The sequence below is a fragment of the Bolinopsis microptera genome, chromosome 5, assembly GCF_026151205.1.
Source record: "Bolinopsis microptera isolate Bmic1 chromosome 5, MBARI_Bmic_1.0, whole genome shotgun sequence".
NCBI classification, from domain to species: Eukaryota; Metazoa; Ctenophora; class Tentaculata; order Lobata; family Bolinopsidae; genus Bolinopsis; species Bolinopsis microptera.
Genome location: NC_087076.1, coordinates 15,634,607 through 15,659,980, shown reverse-complemented (window position 1 = coordinate 15,659,980; position 25,374 = coordinate 15,634,607). Strand labels below are relative to the sequence as shown.

The following is a 25,374-nucleotide window of genomic DNA, read 5'->3' as shown; positions in this document are numbered from 1 at the left end:
ATAGTCACGATTTGAGGGGCTTTGTCGGATAAATATAAACTTCCACCCTACTGCAGTAGGGCGAAGAAGAAAAAGAGCAGACAACTCTCAGACATTTTACGGACGAAATGATCCCAGGGAGGACTCTCAACCCACCGCTTCGGCGGGTAGTTGATGCACCTTTTACAAGCAAGAACCACTTTGGTCTACTCGCTGTGAGGACGTGTATCAGCTACATGGTTGGGGCCGGGGGTCCCCTTTTTTTGGTAACGACTTCATTCTAATTAAATAAATGAACTTTTTGAACTTAAATTTAAAATTCCTTTTTGACACGAAGCCGCTTATAAATAATAATAGCCCAACTTAAATCTTATTTTGTAGTTATGGCCAGCCCAATGAGTTTTCTTTCTGTTATGACATATTTACTTAAATAACTTAAATAAGTTATTTAATTAAATAGCCACTCTAATGCCAGGAACAGCTCCGGAGCACTAGGAAACTCTACTTTTAACAATGCTGTAGGAGTGCTCCAGCTCTTTAATCGTGTCTGGGATGGGTGGAGGATAATTGTTGAAAAACAATTACCTGATTTTCTGGAGCTCATTTTAAGAAACGTTGCCGAAAAGTCTGTACCATTCATGATTTCACCTTAAACAGCACAATTTGAGGACCTGCTGTTAAAATTTTGTTAAGACCTGGTGTGCCCAACACGTTATCTGGTAACTTGCTTCACTATATAAACCTATCACAACATTGTTAATTACAATAGCCGGAGCTTACCCTAACAAAGAAGCTCCCACTAGACCACAATTACCATACCTTACCTAAAATTACCTTACCTAACCCATGCCCCCATTACAATGTCATTAGTAGTCTGGTACACACTTGTTCGACAGTCTATGGCAGTCTATAAGAGTGCTAAACAGGTTGTAAGAGCCTATAAATCCTGTCCCCATGCCCTGTGCCCACTTCTGGGTAAGATCATGTTACACGATAATTGTATATTACATCACCAGGCTGCAGGGTGGGGGCCGGGAGAAGGATTGTGTTAACGACCCACTTCATCAGTTCTTTACTGTTACTTTCTGTTGATAATGATGGGCCTGGCCCGGCCCCAGATTAGTAACGTCGTATGAACGAGTACTCCAGTTTGTTTTTTAATGAACGTGTCGTAACTCCGTTATATTATAATGTGACTTACTCAAGATAAGATTTAACCTGTTAACATGAGACTTATTTTGCAAATTCTTGTTGTGCTGAAGATAATGATAAGATTGGATTGTGGCTAAACTTTACTTCTTGAACTTGGTTTGCCGAATTGTTTTTAATCGTCAAATTTGCTTTAATTTTAAATCGCCATATTCGAAAATAACTGCTTTCCCTATAGTTGCATCTGATTGTAATACTCCACAGCATGGCAAATTAACCGAACCTTGAAAGCGCATGCTCGTCACAAAAACTCGCGGTAATCAAGAATTAATTATTGTTCGTTCTCGACTTTGTATATTATCAGTCCTCAAAAGTGCGGTGATGACAGGTCTGCTCCATCCTGATTAGTTTGTCTGATTAATTGAAAGGGGAGGGTTCTTCTATCATTGTAGCTCTTCTAAGTTCGGTATCCAAAATGCCTGAAATATTTGATGTCTTATTCTCATGATTGAATGTTAATACGTTTGCCAAAATTCTACTCCCCATGATTTCATTATCGTGTAATAATAATACTTAAATCAGCTCTCATTTCTCATAAATTATCATATTTTATCTACTTTAGCGGACCTCAGTGCTTTTCTTTCATCTTATCTTGTCACAGAGTGAGCTCTGAATTTGGTAGAAAGTTAAAGCCTGTTAACATTCCTCTAGATTGTGTTTGATCATGTTCCATTTGCAAAGTTAGAACAAAATATACCACTTACAATGACAAATCATTGTGTGTGTGTGTGGCTGTGTTTCCAATTTAAGTGAGCTGAGTTTCCTCCTTACTGTATAGTAACATAATGGAACTGCTGCACCTGCACTTCCGTATTAGTTTGATAGCGTTTGTTCATTTGTTGTTAACTTTCTAGGTGAAACAACTTATTCTATGTAATTTGCAAAACATTAAAAATGGACGTTTCATCGACATTTGGGTCATCTGCGTGTAGACTATCATATATTAATTTATTATTTTAAAAATGTTTCCGGGCATCGATAACTGCTCGGGTCAACTTGTCCTTTCGTTTAATTTTACAAATTAAGAAACTGTTCTTCCAAATTAACTTTGATGCCACCATCGTGTAACATAAAATTTATAGGCTTTTAACAACGGATCGAATATCAGTTTATATATTTCTGGTAACGGCACTGTTGTTCTATTATATTTGTTCTATTGTTTTTCTCGTTCACTCTTTACTCCGATTGCATGCTTGAATTATACAACATCGTACCCGAATGTACACGAATTATATGAACAAAAACATTGTTCGCAATTAAACGTTAAGTACACACATTGATAAAGCTTTCGCTGACGTTAAGGAAAGTAGAGATTGTCCAGCAAGGGTGTTAATTAGCCGCAATCCTCCCAAGATAAAATACGTTAGGATCTTAAGATGTTTTAGATATCATTGAGCATAAGCAGTGATACAACGTATCTCGGGATGATCCGTAGAGTCTCGACTAGTTTCGGCTTACCGCCATCAACAGGATCGATGAATCATCTAGCGGGAAATTTGAAATCAAATATCAATAAACAACATTCCGAAAGTATAAAAGCAAAATTCAAAGGAAAATTGAATTTTGCTTTTATACTTTCGTTGATGGCGGTAAGCCGAAACTAGTCGAGACTCTACGGATCATCCCGAGATACGTTGTATCACTGCTTATGCTCAATGATATCTAAAAAATCTTAAGTACACACATTAATCATCAAAATGTAAGATAAAATATAAATTAGTGAGAATAAAACTGACCGCGTTGTTACAAGCAGATGCCACCATCATGTACTTCGGATTAAAGGCTACGCAGCCAATAGGGTTTGGGTGGTTGCCTTCCAGTACTGCGATCTTGTTTCCAGTCTTCACCGACCAGACGTGTAAATGACCATCTTGAGAACCTGAAATTCAGCCTGGTTTAGTTGCTTTAAACATAAATGCTTTTTTTTGTTGTTGAAAACTCTGAATTAGCTGCTATGTTTCAGAAAATCGATAATTCCTCTGGAATGTTTGGGTATTAATTATTAATGAGTAACGATCACAGAACTATTTAGATCGGTCGTTATTACGAGATGTAACACTCCAGTAAATACCGGTATTATAATCGGTTTATTATGTTATCTCAAATGACAAGATATCCGACAACTTCATGATTACATTCTGTCTTGCCACATGACAACGTATCATCATGACAGACTCCGGAATTCAGATCCAACAATCAAATCACATAAAGTAATCCTGGGACGTTTTGGTGGGACCCAGCCCAGTATGACGCCATGATGTCATCATGACGTGACGACATCACGTCACGTGATCATGTCTGACGTCATCTGAACAATGATAGCACCAACTACCCGATTATATGACACCAGAAGTGCTCAATTCTGCATTTTGGTTTCGGTCTTTGTTTTATTTGAACACACAATTTTTACACAACTATTGAATTCAATGTGTTTCGACACTAAGTCGCAATAATCCTTTTCAAATTGCCATCCCAGTATTAGTCTTGTAGTTTATTTGGCAAAATTGTGGCAACATATTGTTATAAGATCGCATCAAGTTGATGAATATGAACCGCAGTCTGCACTCGAGTATATAACGTTTAAGTATTAACCTATATATACAATATTATAATAAACAATTACAGCCAATAATATTGACTTTATCGTCCAGGACATCCATAATCGTCAATATGATCGCTAGTCGATATTATAATAATATGCATATAATATTCAAATCGTTTGCTAAGTAGATGTCACGTGACCAGCTTCGATCTTCATTCAAACCGTTTTATATTTATATTTATGCTGTGTTTATTTGCTGATTAGTGGAGACAGCTCTCCACTCAGAACATCATCTAAAAATACCCAATTTAAGTAGTTCAAATAGGGATGGAGCAACAATTACAAATATACCAAGTTCCCAGGCCTTACTTAATAACTAATACTAGATTGTTCGATTTCAAGGCAGCGATTGCTTCTCTATCAGTTCTCCAACACATTAATAAAATATAATAGGGACGAACTTTAGTGAGCAGATATCTGAGATGATGGAGGGCTGATATGAGACACTACGGTATTGTGTTCCTAAATTTACAGCGCATAACTGCGAATGGAATAGCATATTAAAACTGCTGGTTGTGGTTGAATGAAATATTTTCCACGTTATATATTATGCAGGATTATTCATCTTTCTCTCTCAACGGCCTTGTAAAGACATAAAATAAAGCTTCGGTTGACGATCGAATTTCAATATTAAAACTACCATTATGCTCAATACAAAGTAACAATGCATTGACAAATATACTACCATTGAGTCCGGCAATAAACGGGATAATTGTTTTCCAAAGTAAATGTCTTTACGTTCGTTTTGTTAACAACATAGCTGGTACTGAGCTGAGCTGAGTCTCTACAATGTTCTTTACAGAACCTTTACAGCTAAATTCAGTGATATTGACGATTACCTTAGTGCTGAAGTCATACAATACAAGCCTGGACACGAACTGGAATGTTTTATTATATTGTTGTGCAAAGAGTTCGCTATAATTGACCCTGGGAACTGATTCACTTCAATTTATTCTAGTTTGTTGTTGATTTTTTCCCGATCCATGACTCAAAGTGCCGAAGGCACAAAAGAGTCAAGGACAAGGCTTAACGATCGATTTTTTTTAATGGTAGCTTTGCGACCGTGTGTGCGAGTGTGCGACCGTACGTGCCTGCGAGCACTGTTATCGCCCACGTGACTACCTGCGCAAAGTTATTTTGCGTGACAATCTGAATTATATAATTGTTGGCGCGCGGCGCTGAACCAACCAAGTACATTATTAATTTCATCATGTACGTATCCCACTAGGCACTGATTAATAGCATATTATTATTATTTTGAGTTAGTATTACTATCTTGCACAGATCCGTGTCAGGTTGCATAAACAATAAACATATGGTTACATAGAAGTATACACGATTTTCAAATTCAATATAGAATTATATTAACTGGGCGGCAGTCGGCATGTCACTTCGCCATATTTGCATGTTTATATAAACAGTAAAGACTGGGCCGTCCCCAGGTTGTATGGAATATGATAAATACGCCATCACAGATCGGGAAATTGAGCGGCCATCCACAAAAGAAAAGCGGCCGCATTTCTTGTTCAGCTCATTACCATCGCCCACACACGTGTAGACATTAATTCCTCTCTTAGATTCTTATGATCTGAGATAACACTTCGCCACTAAATCCATTAAATCCACCATCAAATCGTAATAAAAAGTAACGTAATGGCATTGGCTGGAATTAAGAGTACATGATGCCAAGTCACGATTTAGTTAAACCTTGACTAATGTGTCCAAAGGGACTCTTTTACAAACGAAACCCCTTTTATTACCCTCAACCTGTGAGGATGTGTGACGGAGACTCGGTCCCAGCTTAAAGCAGCACTAAGCAAGCTGTGGGGTAACGTCAATGAGTAAAGAGACCTTTCAATTATTGGGGGCAAATAATATAACCACAGCTACAGAAATATTATAACCTAGTACGGGGTATATAAAAGGAACTTAAAGAATTAAATAACACGGAATCTTCCTAATCTAAGAGTATAATATATTGGTAATTAAAGTACATCAGTTAAAGACAAGGTACAAATTTAGAATATTATTATGAAATATGAACTCTGACTCAATATCTCAATATAAACAACTGTTCTTTCTTTTCGATTTGTTATAGTCTCCTACACGAATTAACAGAACCAAGCTATAGTGTGAATAATACTCTAGTTGGTGTTTTTTGTTTGTTGTTGATGTATTCTTTACGAGCTAATGTTAAAGTTCTGTATATTATATACCTCCTACTCCAGGCTTGAGGATCGACATAGATTATAGATGAATATCGAAGGGTCAAAGCAAGAGTCACTTATAAAATATATACTTTCATTGCAGAACACCCGTGATGTAACAGTCTCGAGAGAGAGATGGTCACGTGGAAATCGGCATTGTCCAGTGGTTTCCAATGAATATTTATAAATTCGCTAGAAATATTTTAAATGAATAATTAAATATGGTTTGGCCTATTTTAAGTGCATAATCAAAGCTACGTGATAGCAATATACTGTCTCTCGTGATCAATTTGACAAAGCAGGGGCCTCACTTGATAATCTCAGCCAAATATGATATGCTAATTTAAACCTACATAATCAATTAATCATTGCAAATAGTCAGACTGTGGCGCGTTGATGAAATTTGCATTGTTCTCGGGTGGTCATGATTTTCGCAAAACGGGTCCACTTTAAATAATTATACAAATGCGTCTATACTCTATAAGTATAAATTCGTTTTGTGATACCGCCGCGCTGAGAATATCATTATATTTATGTCAATGTTTTATCCTGTTTTGGGCACATTTATACTTCGCAATACATAGTTTGCCAGTAGGTTTTAGACCGATAAATTTGTCAACTGGGTGATGAAATATCTAAAACGAAAGAACAGACTAAAATGTCTATGATCGACCATTCATCAGTTTTTAATCGGTAGACAAAGAGACATACTTTCTCCATTCTCTTCATATCGGAAAGAATCGGTAAACTCAAATAATTTCGATAGATCACAATACAACCTTATCAGTCAACTGTTTAAAGGAATGACATCGATATTGAATCACTCAAAAATAAATGCACGTGCACTAAATGCTGTGATCCTTGTGCGTGTCACGTGTTTTTAGTCCCGTGTTAAAAGCAAGGAACGTCCTCGACCAAATGGCGCGGTTTTAATTTCACAATCCATTTAAAACATGATTTATTGGAGACTTAACAATGAAGTGACTTTGAAGTGAAGCGTAGTCCAGTACTCTGGAATCTGCATTGTAGTTTTAATTTTATTAGATCAAACAAAGAACGTGACATTTGCATTGGTTTGTTGTAGCCTTAAACTATTCATTGTATTAGGTTCATAGTCAAGCAGTAATCACTAAATTCAGAAATGCACGTTCCTTTCGAATAGATTTTATTCCTGCACTGGGGAAATTGACAGCAGATTCAGCGTCTTGAGCCGTTAATATGATTACACATTTTCTACGTTTATCCTTTGTACATTAGTGCAGTTCAAACCTTGCCGTTTATTTACGAATCTGCCTGAGTTTTATACAGACCTTGCCATTGCTTCCTACTTTATGCCCAAACCCTCTCCGCAGTACCGTTGATAGTTCAACATGGCCGTAAATTGAAAAACTTATATCCATTAATACTACCCGTTTTTGTACTCAATTGCGATAAATGAGATTACATACAACATTTAAAGTTAGCCAAATTGTATCTGCTACTTTCAGTACAATGACATCCTGGATATATGTCAATGTAATTTGTCTATCCTAATGCTAATGGTGGGTAATTTATAATTAATGACATTAAACATGAAGTTGTGGTAGACAATCAAGGTGAGTAGTATAATAACAGTTCCCTCCGTTAAATTTATTAAAGGCAGCACACTCTACTTCATTTAGCAGTAGGTAACACAGCCGTGTTTGTATTTCTCCTAAAACTACTCAGATAGTTTATTAGTTATCAGCTTAAAACAACATTTTGTCAAGTCTGTACCAGTTTCACCATATCATATAAATCTTACTTAGTAAGCTTGTACATTGACCATCGTACCAATGTACCAGTGCTAACTCTACTATCAACTACTCATTAACTACGCTGTGAAAATATTGTCATTCTTTGTACAGTTTTTCAAGGTCCTGTTATCTGATTAGAGTCAGTATTTAATGAGGAAAGGATAAAAGATGCCTCCTTCCTTTAATCGTTCAGCAGCTGTATCATGACCATTACCTCAAGGGTATGATCAGATCGTCGCTGGATATTTTCTACGCTAGATATTTTACTTATGCTGAGATTCGTTCAGCTTGAACAAAGCCATCACAGCGTGTGATCACCCCACAGAGAGGGGATCTCATATACCTAATCAAATAACTAGATAGGTCCGCTGATTTTCACACCGCCCGTACAGTTTTGCAACTTCTCTTTAATATTATGACAAGTCTACTAGTCGCCATCATTGATAGTTCGCTGTGAGGTTGTCCAGAAGCAACAATTGATTGTTTTTGTTTCAACCATTCCGTCTAGTCATTGGCTACTAAGATCACTATCTTTTGTTTTTCTGTGCGATTGTACCAGCTTTTTCATTGTTCAGGTATTAGGTGATAATGTTTTGACAGAATTTGGTAAATCTATTATCAGTTAGACAGGTTTTGTGTTGATATGATGATGAATGACAGAGAAAGGAGGATAATTAATTTATGTCTTCTTGATAACATATAATAATGCCACTACCTGTCAGCCTCGCGTCAGACTCGTGTCAGGTGATAGGAGATAAGCCACAAATCATTAGATGAACGGTCATTTTATATCTATTTTTTTGCTATCGTTTTTTGTTTCTCGTACCCATTGATATCTTATTGGCACAAAAAGATTTACCCTTAAAGTTCTCTTCCATTGCTTTTTGCCTTCAAAACCAGATTTGTCGACTTACTTAAAAGATATAATTAATAAACTAATAAGAATTCACTGAACAAATTCATTTATTTCTTAAAAGATTGTATAAGAACTTTTTACGCACAAGGCACTATGAACTATGAATTATTCTCCACAATTATTAGAAACAACTTATTACATAATGTATCATTTTGAATCTTCAATAATTACATCATATTCATGTCGTATAATTGTGCAGTGCATTGTACGTTTTCCGTTTAATTGTTCACGTGATAACTTAATGACTAAGTTAATTCGGAAAGTGGTTTTGTTTTAATGCGGTTTGCCCTTCTGGTCATTTTAAGAAATTAATTTTGTTTAGTTGTTTACCGTTTCATCACAGATAACTTCAGCCGTTTCTACTTAAACTGACAAGATACATTACTAATCTCCCAATATTTAATTAGAAGACCCACGAAATGTTTTGATGGGATACAATATCGGAGACAGCGACTGTGCGGGAAACTATTCGTCCACCTGTCCCTTCCAAGTTGCTAACGTGAGTTATATTATATATATCTAGGAGGAGGAGGACTAGTTCACCAGGGCTGCTTTCTCAATAAGGAGTCGTTCACATAATATTACGTAATCAAATTTTGAACAATTTTTACCCCCCCCCCCCCCCCCCTCCGTAATCAGTTTTACACATAGCTATTGTGTCAAAATTACACTAGCGTAATCATTTGGAACCCCCCCCCCCTTCCTCCTTGGCTGATTACGTAATATGTGAACGACCTCTTAGCACGTGATTTAACATTTCTTTCCAATGGGATTCAAAGCTGATTGTTAATTATCATGACTGTCAAAATCCCAGTTTTATGTAATTGTAAAAGGGATCAAAAAGCCAAATTTCCCAGACATTTGTGCATGCTGGTTATCTCAATTTGACATTTTTATTCCCAGGGCTCCGCATTGACGATAATCGCCGGTACAGGGTTCCTGTTGAGCAGTTTTACAATCTACTGTCTCATATTCCACGTTAAACTACCCCTATGTCAGGTTTGTAGGAGACGCACAGTTTTACAAATAATCAATTAGGAAAATCAAAAACGACATTTTTTGTTAATCAGGAATCCGAAGCTTTATAATGGTCGCAGAAGGCCATTAGAGAACGATCTGTGATGTAATGTTGATGTGCATTATCGTAATAATATGATTATGATATCGATACGGACTACGGAGTATATTATATTCCACTCAAGCTTGTGATATATAATCTGATGAACTAATTTCAAATTACTTTCCTCAGAACATTTTCGTTTTAAATGTAGCAGTGAGTGATATCCTGAACGCAACTGTGGGAATCATCAGAGGCCTCGGTTAGTAATTAGTTAGATTGTAAATTGAAATTGTTGCCAATTTGTGGGTTGCTAATTTGGCAAGGGTCCAGTATCTGCTGAATCATCATACGCAGATCGGCAGACTAGATAGCTCACCACCTTCCACTAAGAAGGCTAAGCTGGGCTCAGAAAAGGTCGACGTATCTGCCAACTGGCAATTGTCATGCACCTTAGTCGCACAATTTGCAATATTTCACTGTATCCTAACAATGTTGACTCTTGTTATATGATTAAGATTAAAGAGCAATACAATTTCCAGGAATGGTAGCCTCTCCGGTATTCATTGGCGTTACCAGAGAAGGGGAAATATTACAATGGTGTCACATATACCCCCTTGTCGGAAACACAGTTTGGTGAGCAATCTTTTCTCTCGTTAAATACTCATTGAATACTTCTTAAAAACTCCTGGAACACATCACTGAATTCAACTTTTATTAAGTGTAAATGAGAACCATTTTATTCAGGAGTGCATCCGTCCTGGTGCTGTTACCACTCACACTGGACAGATTCCTCGCGATAGTGTTCCCTTTTCAGTATAAGTCACTTGTTAACAAAGAAACAAGCAGAGCCTTCTCGGGTACGCTTTACATTAACCCTGTATAATATAATGAACGTGTGCAGAGATATTTTGGGTATAACCCTAAAGCGTACCTGACCGTACCTTATCTTAATATAAAGGCTTTATACTAACATATATTTTATTAAGGTAAGGTCAGGTACGCTTTTAAAGGGTTATACCAAAAATATCCCTGCACACGTCTTCGGTCCACGGTCAGCTTTTTTAGGCTTTTACATTAATATCACATAAATGCGAGCATGCACCCAATTATTTTAGTGATTCCTAGTCATTTAATTGTTTAACTTTAAATTTTTGACAAACTTTGACAAACTTGACTGCAACATCCAAAAAAATGCTAGATAGTTCAGTGGGGCAATGTCTTATAGTGAATAGTCTTCAAGAATTTTCAAGATGAAAATATTTTAGTGGTTGTGCGTTGGGGGAGGGGGGGCGCATGGGAATTTGGGTGGAGCCCCTGCATGCTTGCATGGTAGTGCTGTATCTGGTACACGATTTTCCTACCAGACATATAAAATTGCTTGCAAATTAAAAAGCATGATTTTAATCTAATAGACACCCGAATTCCGAAAGCTGTCACCATTAGACTTTGATATAAAATGACATAATTTATTTTATTTAGTAAAATCAATCAAGGAGGATTGCAAGCTTGTCTTGCGATTCTCTTTGACAGCGAGACGTTCTGAGAAAATTTTGGTAAACATTCACAATTCACATACGTAATTAGTAAGCCAGTAGAAATAGGGCAGCTGTAATAGGGGTATAAGGCAGTTTCAAGAGGAAAAATGTAACCTTTTATTTTAGACTTAAATCTGAACCACAGATAGATCCATATTCCATAATGGCCAACTACCAGGACAACTTCATGACAGCCAATACCAAGTTCATACCCCAGACAGTTTCTGGTTCGTGAACTTTAGTATTTTTAACAAAAAATCTATAGAAGATATTATCGAAAAGTAATGGTCGGATTCCTTTGAAATTTCACCGCAGAGTGTCTCCAGGCTTTGCACTAAGACGTTCCATACACGTTTGGTTTCGTTTTAATCAGCAAAATCTCATCCGAATGGCCTTTCTTCTAAGTATTAGTATTTAAGTATTAGGAAGTATAAGTTTAAAAGAAGTTACTATTAAAACTGATCCTAATGGTCTTAAAACATTTCAGTTATTACTTGGCTCCCACTAATAGGATTGTTAATATACGATAGTGTCACTTACTCCACGGGACACACAAAGGTAAATCATGCGCTATTTAAATGATCTTTAAAATCAAATAGTTAAAAGGTTTCCTAGCTTATAAATTAAAAGTTCTGTCATTCTACTCATGACATTTCATTTGAAATATTTAAAACCACCATTCAACAAAGGCACAGTTTAAATTAATTGCTTTATTGCGTTACACAATTGATTGACAGTTTAACAGCCATTCAAATGATCTTTAGAATCAAATGGTTAAAAGGTTTCCTAGCTTATAAATTAAAATTTCTGTCATTCTACTCAGGACATTTCATTTGAATTATTTAACCACTATTCAAGGTACAGTTGAATAAATTAATTGCTTTATTGCGGTACACAATTGATTGACAGTGTAACAGCCAAACTGCTCAAGGAAATATTAACAGTTAACAAATCAGATGCAGTTATTAAACAACTGCCCAATCATTCAACTTGGCTAAAGTAAAGTAATATCATTAATATTAATCAAATTAATATAACTTGTTATTCCCCAGATAGCACATCAGCCGGTATTTCACCGTTGTGTGATTGAAAACGAAAGATTTTACCAGCCGATAGTGTTCTTGATGGCTCCCTTCATTCTTATCATTTTAATGTACAGCACCATGCTCTTCTTTGTCATCAAAACAGGTATTTACCGCAAACCCATATTTACCACAAACCCCGATTTACCACAAACCCCGATTCACAGAAAACCCCGATTTACTGCAAACCCCGATTTACCGCTGCCATTTCCTTCCCCTAAATACAGGGTTCAGCATACATATTAACATAATGTTAACAATCAAAACCCCGAGTTACCTCAAACCTCGATTTACCGCGGCTTTTTTTCTTTCTCCTTAACTCCGCAGTAAATCAGAGTATTACTGTATTTAGTTCACCAGGTACTCAATATTCGATATTGAAGGAGGTACACGTGTTTTACCATGATATCAATACAGGTAGTCGCCAGATGACTTTCGGTGACTACCTGTATTGATATCAATACAGGTAGTCGCCAGATGACCTTCGGTGACTACCTGTATTGATATCAATACATGTAGTCGCATTGTTCCATAATAGAATTGAACAATCCTCTCCAGATGGCGAATTAATTTAATTATAAAGACTTTATGACTAATGATCTTAACCTAGGTTTGGAAAGCAAGAGGTTATTCGTGATAACATCAGCAATAATCCTAACCGGTTTCATCACCGTCATCCCTGACCACCTTCTCACCACCTTCAAAATCCAACTAGACTACAAGATAGCGCAAGTATTCACCGTCACGCTCTACTACACTAACAGTATCTGTAATCCCATGATTTACTTCTGCAGCAACCGGATAACCCGAAGGGAACTCACTGCTTCTTTAATGCAAAGCACTGTCGGAAGGAAGCTGTCAGATATGACAAGTTCTCAGGGGGGTAGCGGAGCTGTCACTCCGTTGCAAAATCTTGGAAATAGACATAGCTCTGACCCGGAGTTAAATGATTCAAAATCTTTGCTGCCCGCAGTCGATGAAGAACAAAAAGTATGAAAGGTTTCATCGATATTTGCCATTGGCACTAGATCTTTATTCGATCAATAAAATCTCAAGGTCTTGTGTTGTATTCTGGATTTTTATTTTACAATCAAAATGAAATGTAAGAATTGGTTTCAACATTGATTTGTCTTTTTCTAAAACCAACAAAATAAGAGTGGCCGGCCCAATTCGTCTAAGTGTACATGCACATAAGTGATTAACTTAAAAGAATGTCGGCGTTGAAAAATTGAAAAAGCCAATCAAAGTCTGGCGATATTCACTGATTGCGTTTAGTTTTGGGACTTTTACCTTTGCGTTTAAAGGACCAATCAGGACGATTGCTCACTATGTCAGCCGTCAGGACAATCAACAATGTTACAATGCCATAGATATATCATTGCTGCTCATGTTTTTAACTCATTTTCTTAGCTTTTATCAGTTCATCTATTTATTTTTTGAGAATTTTCTGTTTATTGTATTCCTGAATTTTAATACATTTATATTCTGAAATCTACACCAAAACGAAATGTAATTTACAACTACAACTCTAAACAAATGGTTGAGTTTAACTGCATTGTTCAACTATAATAAGGAAGACCCAATTACTACAACTGTAGGGATCAACTAGATCAAATATATATATACAAGCATGTAATTTATATTATATAAGTAATAATACAATCGGATTACCCATCAGCTACAGTTTGGCGTGAACTCAAATGAAGCTATGGACTGTAGAAACTGGGCTATCCAATAAGTTTTACTTTTACCTGTATAATCTATAATATCCCAACACCCTGTAGCTTACCAGCGAGCACGTAGTTAGAATCAGGGGAGAAGCAGCACCCCAGATGTAATCCACGTTCTGTTCGCTCTGTTATAATACCCTGATGGATGGAAGAAACTTGTGAGAAAAAGGGGTTCGGTAGGAAAATTATAAATTTTGATAAAAGGGATGGGGAAGGGACTGGATAGTTTGAAAGGGGGGAGGGGATGCATTATGGGTATAATGTCGATTTCAATCAAATTGATAATAAAACCGAATTTTGTTGAATATACTGTTATCCTGTCATGTTCCGATCGTGAACAGAGACCAGAAGATTTCCTTATAAAGCTAATATAAAACACCATACTCATTAGATCCGAAGATTGGAAATAAAACCACCCAAGTTAGCTGCAATATCAAGTTTTACGACAATTAAATATTTAATAATTTGAAGTTTACTGTTTACGATCGAGAGAAACAGTTTAAAATTGGGTGAAACCGTTTAGAATTTCCAGCACAGAATGATGAAGGTAATATAAAGTGATTCGAAAATTTAGTGGTTTTACAATTTTCACGTGCACCATGACTCTGACAGATATTTGTTACAACATCGTGAGAAATATCATGAAGCGTTTGTAACTGCAACTCTCATTAGAGAATGCCGGCAAGTCAGTAATAACTATTCGGCAGCTAGTTTGTGTTCATTTGTTCTTCAAGCACATATTAATACCAGGCCATCAACGGACTTTCAGAGATCTATCGTAGTCATATCGGAAACAATAAATGGATATAACACGTCATACTATAGCCGACAGTGATTGTATTGCGGTTGAGGCCCCCAGCGGTTCATTTCATCAGAATATTTAGTGATGATCCTAGTAAAGTTGCCTCAACCAGCAGAACTGATAACCATCTTTAATAGGACATTTGAAGTTTAAGCACACCTATGCATTATTTTAACGGAATCCATTTTGTGATGATTCTTATTTGATCAACTTTTGGTACCTATAACGATTTAACCCACCTAATATGTGGGTTAAATCGTTACAGATACTAAGAAGTTTGCCATTTAAAAGCATCCTAATATTCTTCCTCTGAGTAAAAGTTTTACAACCAACGCGAAGGATAGTTTACTGTCTTCCGGAGTAGAATTAACATAGACAGTTGACTTACAACGAAACTGAGGATTTTACTACTCAAGTTTTCATAAGATAGCAATTTATTGTTCTTCCGACATCTTTTGATTTCTTTCCTATTGCCGATGGCTCACTGTTTCTCTAGAACCGCTCTGACATGGTCCCAGCACTTGTGTCAGTTGCTATCCATATGGGCAACTTATACAAGCAAATTATTTTATTTCATTTTATTGGTGTTAAACCATTTACGTATGATGAAATTTGTTTCTAGATTCTCTTTCAAACGAATTAAGAGGTTCTCAAAGCTAAGGGCGCCCTTATAGAGTTATAGGGGTGGGACCCACTTTGAATCAGTACTTTAAGGTCATGGGTAAATACGGCCATATTATACTGGCCATCTTTATATTATATCCGAAGGAATATTCTAAGAGAACCTCTAGAGACAATTATATGAACACAAATTGAGGGTGGCCTCAATCGTCTGGTGATTCATTAATTCTCAAAAAACCCATAAGGCATGTATTGTTTTTTCGCGGCACCTTTGACGTTCATTTACCTCATTAAATGAACATCAAAGAAACTGTTACGTCTCAAATTGGGTCCATTTAAGCTGTTATTGATGGGGAGCAGGTGCTGTGGTCGGTATTTATATTTTAGAAAATAACTCCAAGTATATAGAAAATAACTCCAAGTTGATGGAACACCTTGAATTTCTTGCATTCCTGCGTCACACCCCACTTACTGTGAACGTTTGAATGATCTGTCCGTTAAAAGCGTCCACCACTCTCAGGACTCCGTTTGTTGTTGACACCAGGATGTTCTTGCCGTCCGGAGAGAATGATATTGAGCTCAACTCTGTTCCTCGTTCAGATGGTATCTTGAAGGTGGAGAACGGGCCCTGTAGGAAGGTAAAATATTTTATGGCACCAATTTACACAATGTTTATACGGCTGAGTATTGTATGGAGGCCAAGTTTTTAAAGACTTGAAATTGGTTAATTTAAGTAAGGTGCCACTTGCGTGAGCGGGGTTTAGGAAAGTGGTTAAACGATCTGTCTACGGTTGGGGTATTAAAAACGAATGATTGAAAGATTGATACTATAAATATTGAATTATTGAACAAAATTTAAAAATCTTCCGGTACAGTAGACAAGCATTTTGCTAAACTCCACACATGAAAATGGTACCCTTTAAAATGTGTCTCCGATTTAAGATCATATCATTGACCTTAATTCTTTAGAAATGATAAGACCCAAATGATTTTTAGTGGAAGGTCTTAGAAGGAAAGGTGACCAATGCAATGCAATCAATTTTTGAAAGGTTTTCTTTTTATGATGATCAAAAAAGCCAATTTTAAGTAAATCAAAACAATATTTTCTTCAGAAAAGAATAAAGTAATGACATCAACGTCGAGACAGAAGTAATTAAGGGGGTAGTTTAGATTTTATAGTTGTTTCAAATAGAGGAGAGTGATATCTATCAGCTGCTTTTGGTCCCATGGAAAAGTATTGTTCCTGGCCGAAGTAATCGCCGGTCAAAGATCGGCACTCATGTGTAATTGTATCGCGCGCCCTGAAAATTGAGTCTAAAAATCTATCTTCTCCTACATTTTTTGAGCAATCACCTTGAAACTTTTAGGATATGTTCTAAGAACCATTTAAGAGATTCTGTTTGATCAGAACTTTAAGATAGATCTTGGAAAAAAATTGTTTAACGATTTTTCCGAGTCCAAGATTTTCAAAATCGAATAAAACATTTTCTAAGGCCTATCTTAAAATTCTGATCCAACAGAATCTCCTAAATGGTCCTTAGAACATATCCTGAAAGTTTCAAGGTGATTGCTCAAAAATGTAGGAGAAGTTAGATTTTTAGACTCGATTTTCAGAGTGCGTGATTAAAAATCGCTTGCGCAATATAATTACTCATGAGCGCTGACCTTTGACCGGCAATAACTTCGGCTAGGGATAATATTTTTCCATGGGACTAAAAGCAGCAGATAGATATAATTCCCCTCTATCAGAAACATTTATAAAATCAATTTCGAGATAAATTTCATAAAGACCCCCCTGCCCCCTTAATTCTTAAATGATTGCTTGCATCTCACCAAAGATTTATAACATAACGGAGTTACTGTTAGTAGGCATACTACCGTAACCCATTAGCCACGGTACTAATTAAATTGCAACTGTCGCTTTCTGGGTGAAATCAGAATCAAATCAATTTCGTTAGGGAGGGAAAGCAGTACGTTGGGCTCAATATTTTTTGTTAATACGTTTCGGAAATAAAGATGCTGTTATTTTTTGTTGACATTATTTGATACTTAATTTTATCTACAATTTATATACACTAATAATAATACAGGTTTAATAATAGTATCTTACCCGGTCGAAAGAGCGAAGATCGTAAAGTTTCAAATATTCTGCGTCAATTCCAGCACCAAAGATAAGACCCTCCGGATCGAAAGCAGCCACGGGTCTCCCGTTCACATGCATCAGACCCTGAGATGCAACTGGTAACTGGTAACTGGCAACTAGTAGTAGTAAGTGACAGTTTAATTATTTCGATTTCCAACATGAAATTGTTGTCAGAAGTGCTACAAGTTACGAAATTACGACAATATGTGAGAACATCATGTGGCTGGATAGTGGATACTGGATATGTGTCAGTTTGTGGAACTAGAGTGGCCACTAGATTGACATTTCTTTCTTGCAACTTTATTCGGGGCTTTTAGGATGTGCTTCTGGACTGTGTGCTGAAGGCTAGGTGGTCGTTTTGATGTTACGTTTATTTTCTTTTAGTGAGCATTTTTTAAATTAACCAGGAGCCTTGACATTGGCTATGAAAATAAACTATGATTAGATACTATAATTAGATACGTACAGCAGTTCTTATATTATAAACTTCTTATCTCATTAGACTGCAGTTCAACATCAACCTCTGTTGAAGCATATGCGCCATATTCATGTAACAACTTGTGAGCTGGGTAACTGAGCTGTCTTTCACAGAACGTGGTTATTTTCAAATAAGTCATATCTTGGAACATTTATTAATCAGAACGATTGGAATCACCGTCGAGTTGTTTAATCGCTTGGGGTTGAAGGACGATTTTCAATACTGAGAATTCAAGATTAGTGCCATATTAACAAAGCTGAGGTCTTGGAGCTAGTTTGTTACCTGCAATATTCTCGATGATTTCCTAGTTAATGTCGGGCCCTCGGCCTTAGGTGATATTATAAAATGTATATCTTTAGTGATATTTTAGAATATTTTTCGATGGTCTAGTCGTTACTTGTATCTCCAACATATCACAAGACCAGAGGTAAGATATATCAACCAGTTTTTTTGAAAGAGAGAGAGATATCTTGTATTATTAAAAGCCTATTACAGAGGCAAGGAAAACTGGATTTCAAGTCCTCTCCATGCCATCAGAGGGGGATTTAAAAGCTTTAAGTGCACTTAACAAAACAAAAACTGGGCCTAAGCAGTCCATTTATACCAGATCCTCCCCATAAGACGTCAAATAATCCACGTACGATAATTTACTTTGGGATCGCTCATATAAAAACGATGGTGATCTGTACTTTCATCATTACTCAAGTTTTAGCTGTTTGAAGGCTTTGCCAAATTCAAAGGAGCGAAGCCTTAAAAATAGCAATGCCCATCGAAGTCCATGCCCATTTGACTAAAAGTTGAGGAATAAAGCCATAAATAAAGGGGCGATGGGGTTAAGTAGGATATACAGATCGACCATTATATATCAGATGAAATAATAGTAGGTCTATATTATAATTTAAAATTTCAGCTCCATTGGATCAGGTGCAGTAGCTCTCTCTCTCTACCCCCTCCCCCCCCCCCCCCCCCCCCCAGTAGCTCTCTCTCTCTACCCCCTCCCCCCCCCCCCCCCCCCCCCCCCCCTATTTTAGCCTAGCCAAATACTCGATGTTATTATATTATAGTCATGACTAATGAATAATGATCCTGTTGTGCAAGGATCCACTTAACAGTTAACAGCTCTGCTCTGGATGCTATCAACTCCGTTAATTTAAAAGACAACACTTTTTGGCCTCCAGACAACAAGGCTTCCAATTAATGCTGAATAGATTTTATAGGATTCCTCTTTGCCTTAAACCTAAACTTGAACTAGCTTTCGTATGGAGTGTGAGTCTGTTCTCCACTCACTCTGTTGTAAAAAATACCTCAAGGTCTTTTTAACTCAGTAACTCTGGACAAAATCTCCAATCTAGTTACACTCTATCCAGGGTGTAGACAAAATGATTAAAAGGGAAAACACCTAAAACTCATTTTGCTAGAAATATAGAGCACTATGCATTTATTGGGGTGAAACTTCTTTATTTTCTCACCACCCAACATTGCAGTGCATTTATGTCTGCTTGTAGGAGCTCGTGCTTATTGCTTACTTAATCTCTAGCTTAAGTTAAATATGTGACCGTTCCTTAACTTAGATTACTTTGGTGTAGTTTAGCCACCCAATAGGTCATAGGATACTCCAATCTAACAACCAGATTCCAAAGAAAGCACAAAGAAGACTCAAGACGTCGGGAATTTTTGAGACCTTTTACATCCAAAATATGATAGAATTTGAGCATCAAGTTCACGTTATTCTTGAATCTTTATTTAGCTTCAGCGATCAGATGTAACTGTCATTTCTTTACTCCTGTCTAAATACAACTTAGTATTGTGACGTGGCGAAAATTTGGGAAATTTGAAACAAATTGATTAATATGCCAAATGTCAGCATATATTATATAGGTCGAGGTTAATTTAATAACTCAATAACTGAGTGTTCGATTTAGTTAAATATTTCTGATCGATTAAGTTAAATGTTTCTGATATGACTTGCTATCATTAATTATTTGAGGAAAGCACCACATCAAATAATAATGATGTTCTGGGGAAGCTTGTGTAGTCGATACTGGATTTCTCTTTGACCATCAGATGAACCTAGATCCCCAAATCAAAGCAATCTCTTAAATCTGTTACCTTAACCAAAAGAAGCTTACAAGAATACGATCACAGCTTCCCCTCTTACTGAAAGCTGAAGATCCACCTTGTGTACTGTAATATCCTTTGTAGAAACATGTCGTTCTGTCACAAATACTAAAATGTATTTATCTTATCTTTAACGATGCAAAGATCCGAATTATAAGAACTTTTATTTTTTCCCAGTAGTGTTAACAGAATCATCTGATTATAGCATTTATGGTAAAAGCCTTTCCTAACGAGTTATCTAAATCTTGCACAAATGGTACATATTATGTATATCTTTTAATAAAATCAAGTTTTAGACAGCACATTTGTCGTAAATATGAATTTTTCCCCCAGAAATCAGAAATATAATCTATAATGTTATTAAGGCCAGAGGGGGGGGTAAAATTGGTTTTTCCAGTTTTCACATATTTGATCAGAGCTGCTGGAGACGAACAAGAAGAAAAAAACCGGACCGAAATCTGACCTTGCGTTTTTAAGATATCGCGCGCCAAATATTGAGGTTTACATGTAATTACATGTAAAACTTAAACTTAAACTGTAAAAAGTTAAAAGTCCCTTAGTTGAGAATACTGGCCACACCCAGAAGCTGAAACTTGGCACAGTTGTTCCTTGGGCTGTCACCCACAATTCTATTGTACAAAATTTTGATATTTGCCTCTGTTCTCGAAATATGAGGTTAACTTTACCCCAAATTCGACAATTTTTCGAAAAGTGTCGAATTTGGGGTAAAGTTAACCTCATATTTCGAGAACAGAGGCAAATATCAAAATTTTGTACAATAGAATTGTGGGTGACAGCCCAAGGAACAACTGTGCCAAGTTTCAGCTTCTGGGTGTGGCCAGTATTCTCAACTAAGGGACTTTTAACTTTTTACAGTTTAAGTTTAAGTTTTACATGTAATTACATGTAAACCTCAATATTTGGCGCGCGATATCTTAAAAACGCAAGGTCAGATTTCGGTCCGGTTTTTTTCTTCTTGTTCGTCTCCAGCAGCTCTGATCAAATATGTGAAAACTGGAAAAACCAATTTTACCCCCCCCCCCTCTGGCCTTAATGATAGATGATATTAAAGTATAACGGAGCTACTAAAGTGCTCTACAGGATTAAAAACATCAACATGGGATGCGGATTAATTGCGCTATAGCATGGTTCTTGTAAACTTATCAGGCTATAGATTAACCGCAGTCAGCAGGCAGTCACTCTGATATTAAGCAGTAGTACTAGTAAGGTTTTTAAATAAACAATTCATTTCAAAGCAGCTTATCTTTGATATTTTTACTAATATAACTGCGAGTTTTTACGATTATATCACTCATTATAAAGCTTATCTTAAACTACTACCATATTTTCACAATCTAAAACAATTAATTTTAATATACATATATATAATTAAGTTCGTTTGCTGAAATACATCTTTCTGATTGGCAGTTCTCAATTTTTAACGTGTTAATATAACTACCTTATCGGACCTTATTTGAACGGAAATTAATTAGACGCTGGAGGCCCTGGCGTTCAAATAAAGTCCGACTAGGTAGTTAAAATAAATACATTAAATGAATACTTTTGAGCGTTCATTTTGATGTCCGTTCAAAATTATGTCCGTTCACGCAATGTCCGCTCAAATAACGTCTGATAAGGTAGTAGCTACCATTTATCAGTTTGCACTTACCGCACAATTAGGAGATCTCAAGTCCCACAGTCGTATTGATCTATCCATCGCTCCGGAGATAAAAGTGTCATCTATAGGAGACATGCACAGTGATACCACCCTGTTAAAATTATAATTTACATGCTTATTCTCTTATTCAGGGCAATTAAGATACTGAACTATGGGATAATTTATAGGGTATAAAATGAGGTATTTATATCCCGCTCATAATATGATTCTTACCATTCTGACCTATGGATGTGAGATATGGAACACGACTCAAGTGCAGACAAGAAGATTGGAGTCTTTCCATCAGTACTGCTTAAGAAGAATCCTGAGAGTGAGGTGGTTTCATCGAGTAAGTAATGAGGATGTTTTAAGAAGGGCATCAATAACTGCTCTTGCTGACATAATAACAACAAAACGGCTGCGTTGGTTTGGACATGTCAGTAGAATGCCTGAAGATCGGTTACCCAACTATTTACTTGAATGGAAACCCAAGCATGGGAAGAGATCAAGAGGCAGGCCTAGGAAGAGCTTAAATGATGTATTTATTGAGGATGCTGAGCAGAGATTGGATCGGAATGGACTCACGATTGATTGTATGAGAAGATTAGCTGCAGACCGAAAGGGATGGAGAAATGTTACCCGCCGAAGTTGTATAATACAAAGTAATGACGCAGTCGACGCAGACTAATCCTTTTGGATGGAGATCTCGCCATGTAACATGTATGTAACATAATATGATTAACCAACTAAAATATGGAATGCAGTTAACGATGTCAGAGCGGCTGACTGTGAGAGATGTGAGCAATACAAAAGGCTGACACTGAGTTCGCATTTTTTAAAAGCCATGACTTTTTGTCAGCAACAATAGTCTTGTAGCAGGTATATAGTAGCTGTATTTGACTCATTGAGCTTCGTGAAAGAATATTTAAGTGGAAACTGCAGTATGAAGGTGTTCGCTTTATGAACACACCCTAGGGGTTTGCTCTCACAAAGTTTTAAACCATAGACCAATTCATCCAACAAGTTAGAAAACATAAATCTCTACATGCATCGAATCTTTTTTAAACTTTTTCAGTTGATTTAAAGCACGGAATCATTTCAAATCCATCTAAGTTAATCTAATTTATCCTAAAAGTTTGGTTGCACAACTAAAATTCGGTTTTTTGATGAGGAAGACCTGCTTCACAATGAGGATTGTTAGGGAACTGTTTTCAACCAATCACATAAGGCATCATGTAGCCTCCAGGCTCGACAAACCCCGACAAACCCCGACAAACCCCGACAAACCCCGACATATCCCGACAAATCCCGACAAACCCCGACAAACCCCGACGTGTCGAGATATGTCGTATCATGTCGGGCCCACCGGCTACATGAGGCCTTCTTGTGTAGTGTTTTTCCACGTAAAGCTTGATGACTCCGTCTCGGCTTTTTGTTGGGAGACTCAAAAAAAAGAAAAAAAAGCCTCCAGGCTCGACAAACCCTGACAAACCCCGACACACCCCGACAAACCCTGACAAACCCCGACAAACCCTGACAAACCCCGACAAACCCCGACAAACCCCGACAAACCCCGACGTGTCGAGATATGTCGTATCATGTCGGGCCCACCGGCTACATGATGCCTCACATAATATATATGCTATATAATAAAATATGCCTTTCATTATGTTATTGATGTGCCGTTTATGCGAGCTCTCCTCTCGAACTCAAACCTCTCCCGTATTTGTAATTAAAGGGGAGGTATCGAGGTTGAGCACGCTATGGAGTTACATTTTATTGTTTATCGGCCCGGGACTTGCCAGACTACAAACTTGCTGCTTATGATACAAGCCTTTATTTGATCAAAAGTTAACTATTGAGTCTCGCTCACGTTATTGATGCGAAAATTTCGCACTTTTAGGCTTTAGCCATTCCCCACACATATTTACACTAACAGACGTTTTTTGCAATTTTCGCACAATCTGGAACCTCCCACAAAATTGTAGGTATTAAAATCAACAATCTTTTGAGTTCAGAATAATTGAGGCGATTTCAGTCAAAAATTGGGGCGAGTTCAGTTGGTAGTCATTACTACAGCATGCAAAGAGATCCTTGTTACTATTAATTCTTTGGGAGTAAGAAACAGCCGCGGTAAATCGGAGTTTGCAGTAAATCGGGGTTTTACTGTACCACGTTAATGTATTCACCGTAATTGCCCATTGAATAATCGTCTGCTTTCACACTAATTGATTGCCAATCATCGATCGTTTTTAAAATTATAAATACTTTATTGATAGCTTCGAGCGGTTAAATTCTCGAATAATACATGATTACTCGATTTTCTCAATATCCTTCGGTTCAATATGCTACATTTACCTTTGTTGGTGTCCTTTGAAGTAACGAAGGTATTTATTGTCGTGTAATGAGAGATAACGGACCGTGTCTGAAATATATTTTTACTATTTAAGAATAAAACTTTTAACAGTCTGGCCACCAAAGCTAGGAGCCCTCATATTGTCATTAGAGACAGTATGCCCAGTAAGGAGCGTTGATAAAAAATAAATAGGAAAATTATTGATTTTAAAGTAAATTTTTGTAGACAAGCTTGTTCCCGTAGCATGGTGAAGGACTTGAAAATCCAACGCGTTGGATTTTTCAACGGCGAATCAGGTCATTGATAAAAACAATAATTGTAGTTGGAAAAGTTCACAAACCATCTATTTTGGTGGAAGCGTGTAGCACTGTGTTCTGTGCGTGGGTGTATCTTATCAGTGAGACCCCGTACTTCCTGCTTAGTAACGTTCGGGTTGACCTGCGGGTTATTCATTTAATCATTTATATGCTTTTGTCGTTAGGAATGCTCCCCCTCTATTATAAGCCTCACATACCTATATATAATATTATTTATAGACATAGTGTAGAAATTACAGTAAGCGTCCCCTAGGTTATTTTGTAATAAGTGAACGATCCGTGATTGCACTTAGTAAATGGTTACTATGATAGTATTTCTTATCAATATCATTCGTGGCACCTTGCAAATCAAATTTTACAAAGCGATGAATAATATCGATGGACCCTTTAATTATAGACCTAGTATAACGCAAACGGTTCCTATTAAATATAAAATATCGGAGAGTTTAAGGTCACTTATAATTCCTCCGAATTTGTGTTGCCTCATGCCAGTATTAATTCTGCTGGAGTATATTAGCAGATAGAGGAGGCATATAAATAGAGGAAAAGGCGGCTCTGGAAACTTATAATTGATCAGTTGTTTTTTCAGAAGCTTTAAATAACATGTCTTCAGCTAGTACTCACTTTCCTTCCTCACAGTCGTATATCACGATGCTGTCATCGTCTGAGCTGGTTATAAGCAGTTCCCCCGAAGAGCTGTAGTCCAACGCATTGATTTTGTTGGTATTTTCCCGAAATACTTTCGAAATTTGATAGCTTCTCCAGACGTTTTCGTCCAACTTCATTC

At 36.8% G+C, this 25,374-nt stretch overlaps 3 protein-coding genes across 3 annotated transcripts in view; 2 read left to right on the top strand and 1 right to left on the bottom strand.

Annotated features, from left to right (window-relative positions):
• Window positions 1-13,895, top strand: part of LOC134816095 (epithelial cell-transforming sequence 2 oncogene-like) — a 20,472-nt gene extending 6,577 nt beyond the window's left edge. Inside the window, exons 12-19 of the mRNA XM_063824839.1 lie at window positions 9,096-9,187; window positions 9,592-9,687; window positions 9,938-10,007; window positions 10,288-10,381; window positions 10,493-10,605; window positions 11,771-11,841; window positions 12,336-12,471; window positions 12,976-13,895. Of these exons, the coding sequence (XP_063680909.1) occupies window positions 9,096-9,187; window positions 9,592-9,687; window positions 9,938-10,007; window positions 10,288-10,381; window positions 10,493-10,605; window positions 11,771-11,841; window positions 12,336-12,471; window positions 12,976-13,361 (1,058 nt within the window). The 3' untranslated portion in view covers window positions 13,362-13,895. The remainder of the gene's footprint in view (window positions 1-9,095; window positions 9,188-9,591; window positions 9,688-9,937; window positions 10,008-10,287; window positions 10,382-10,492; window positions 10,606-11,770; window positions 11,842-12,335; window positions 12,472-12,975) is intronic.
• On the bottom strand, window positions 1,484-25,374 carry LOC134816115 (WD repeat-containing protein 82-like). The gene is made up of 9 exons (XM_063824870.1): window positions 25,212-25,374; window positions 24,611-24,708; window positions 24,273-24,339; window positions 21,927-22,026; window positions 17,629-17,745; window positions 15,991-16,146; window positions 14,155-14,233; window positions 2,925-3,067; window positions 1,484-1,607 (listed from the first exon to the last, which is right to left on the bottom strand). Exons 1-9 carry the CDS (start codon window positions 25,370-25,372, stop codon window positions 1,572-1,574), a joined length of 957 nt encoding a protein of 318 aa, XP_063680940.1. The 5' UTR covers window positions 25,373-25,374; the 3' UTR covers window positions 1,484-1,571.
• The window catches only part of LOC134816094 (unconventional myosin-If-like), a 108,178-nt gene continuing 102,378 nt past the window's right edge, over window positions 19,575-25,374 (top strand). The window contains exon 1 of the mRNA XM_063824836.1: window positions 19,575-19,585. The gene's annotated coding sequence lies outside the window, so the exon portion shown is untranslated. The remainder of the gene's footprint in view (window positions 19,586-25,374) is intronic.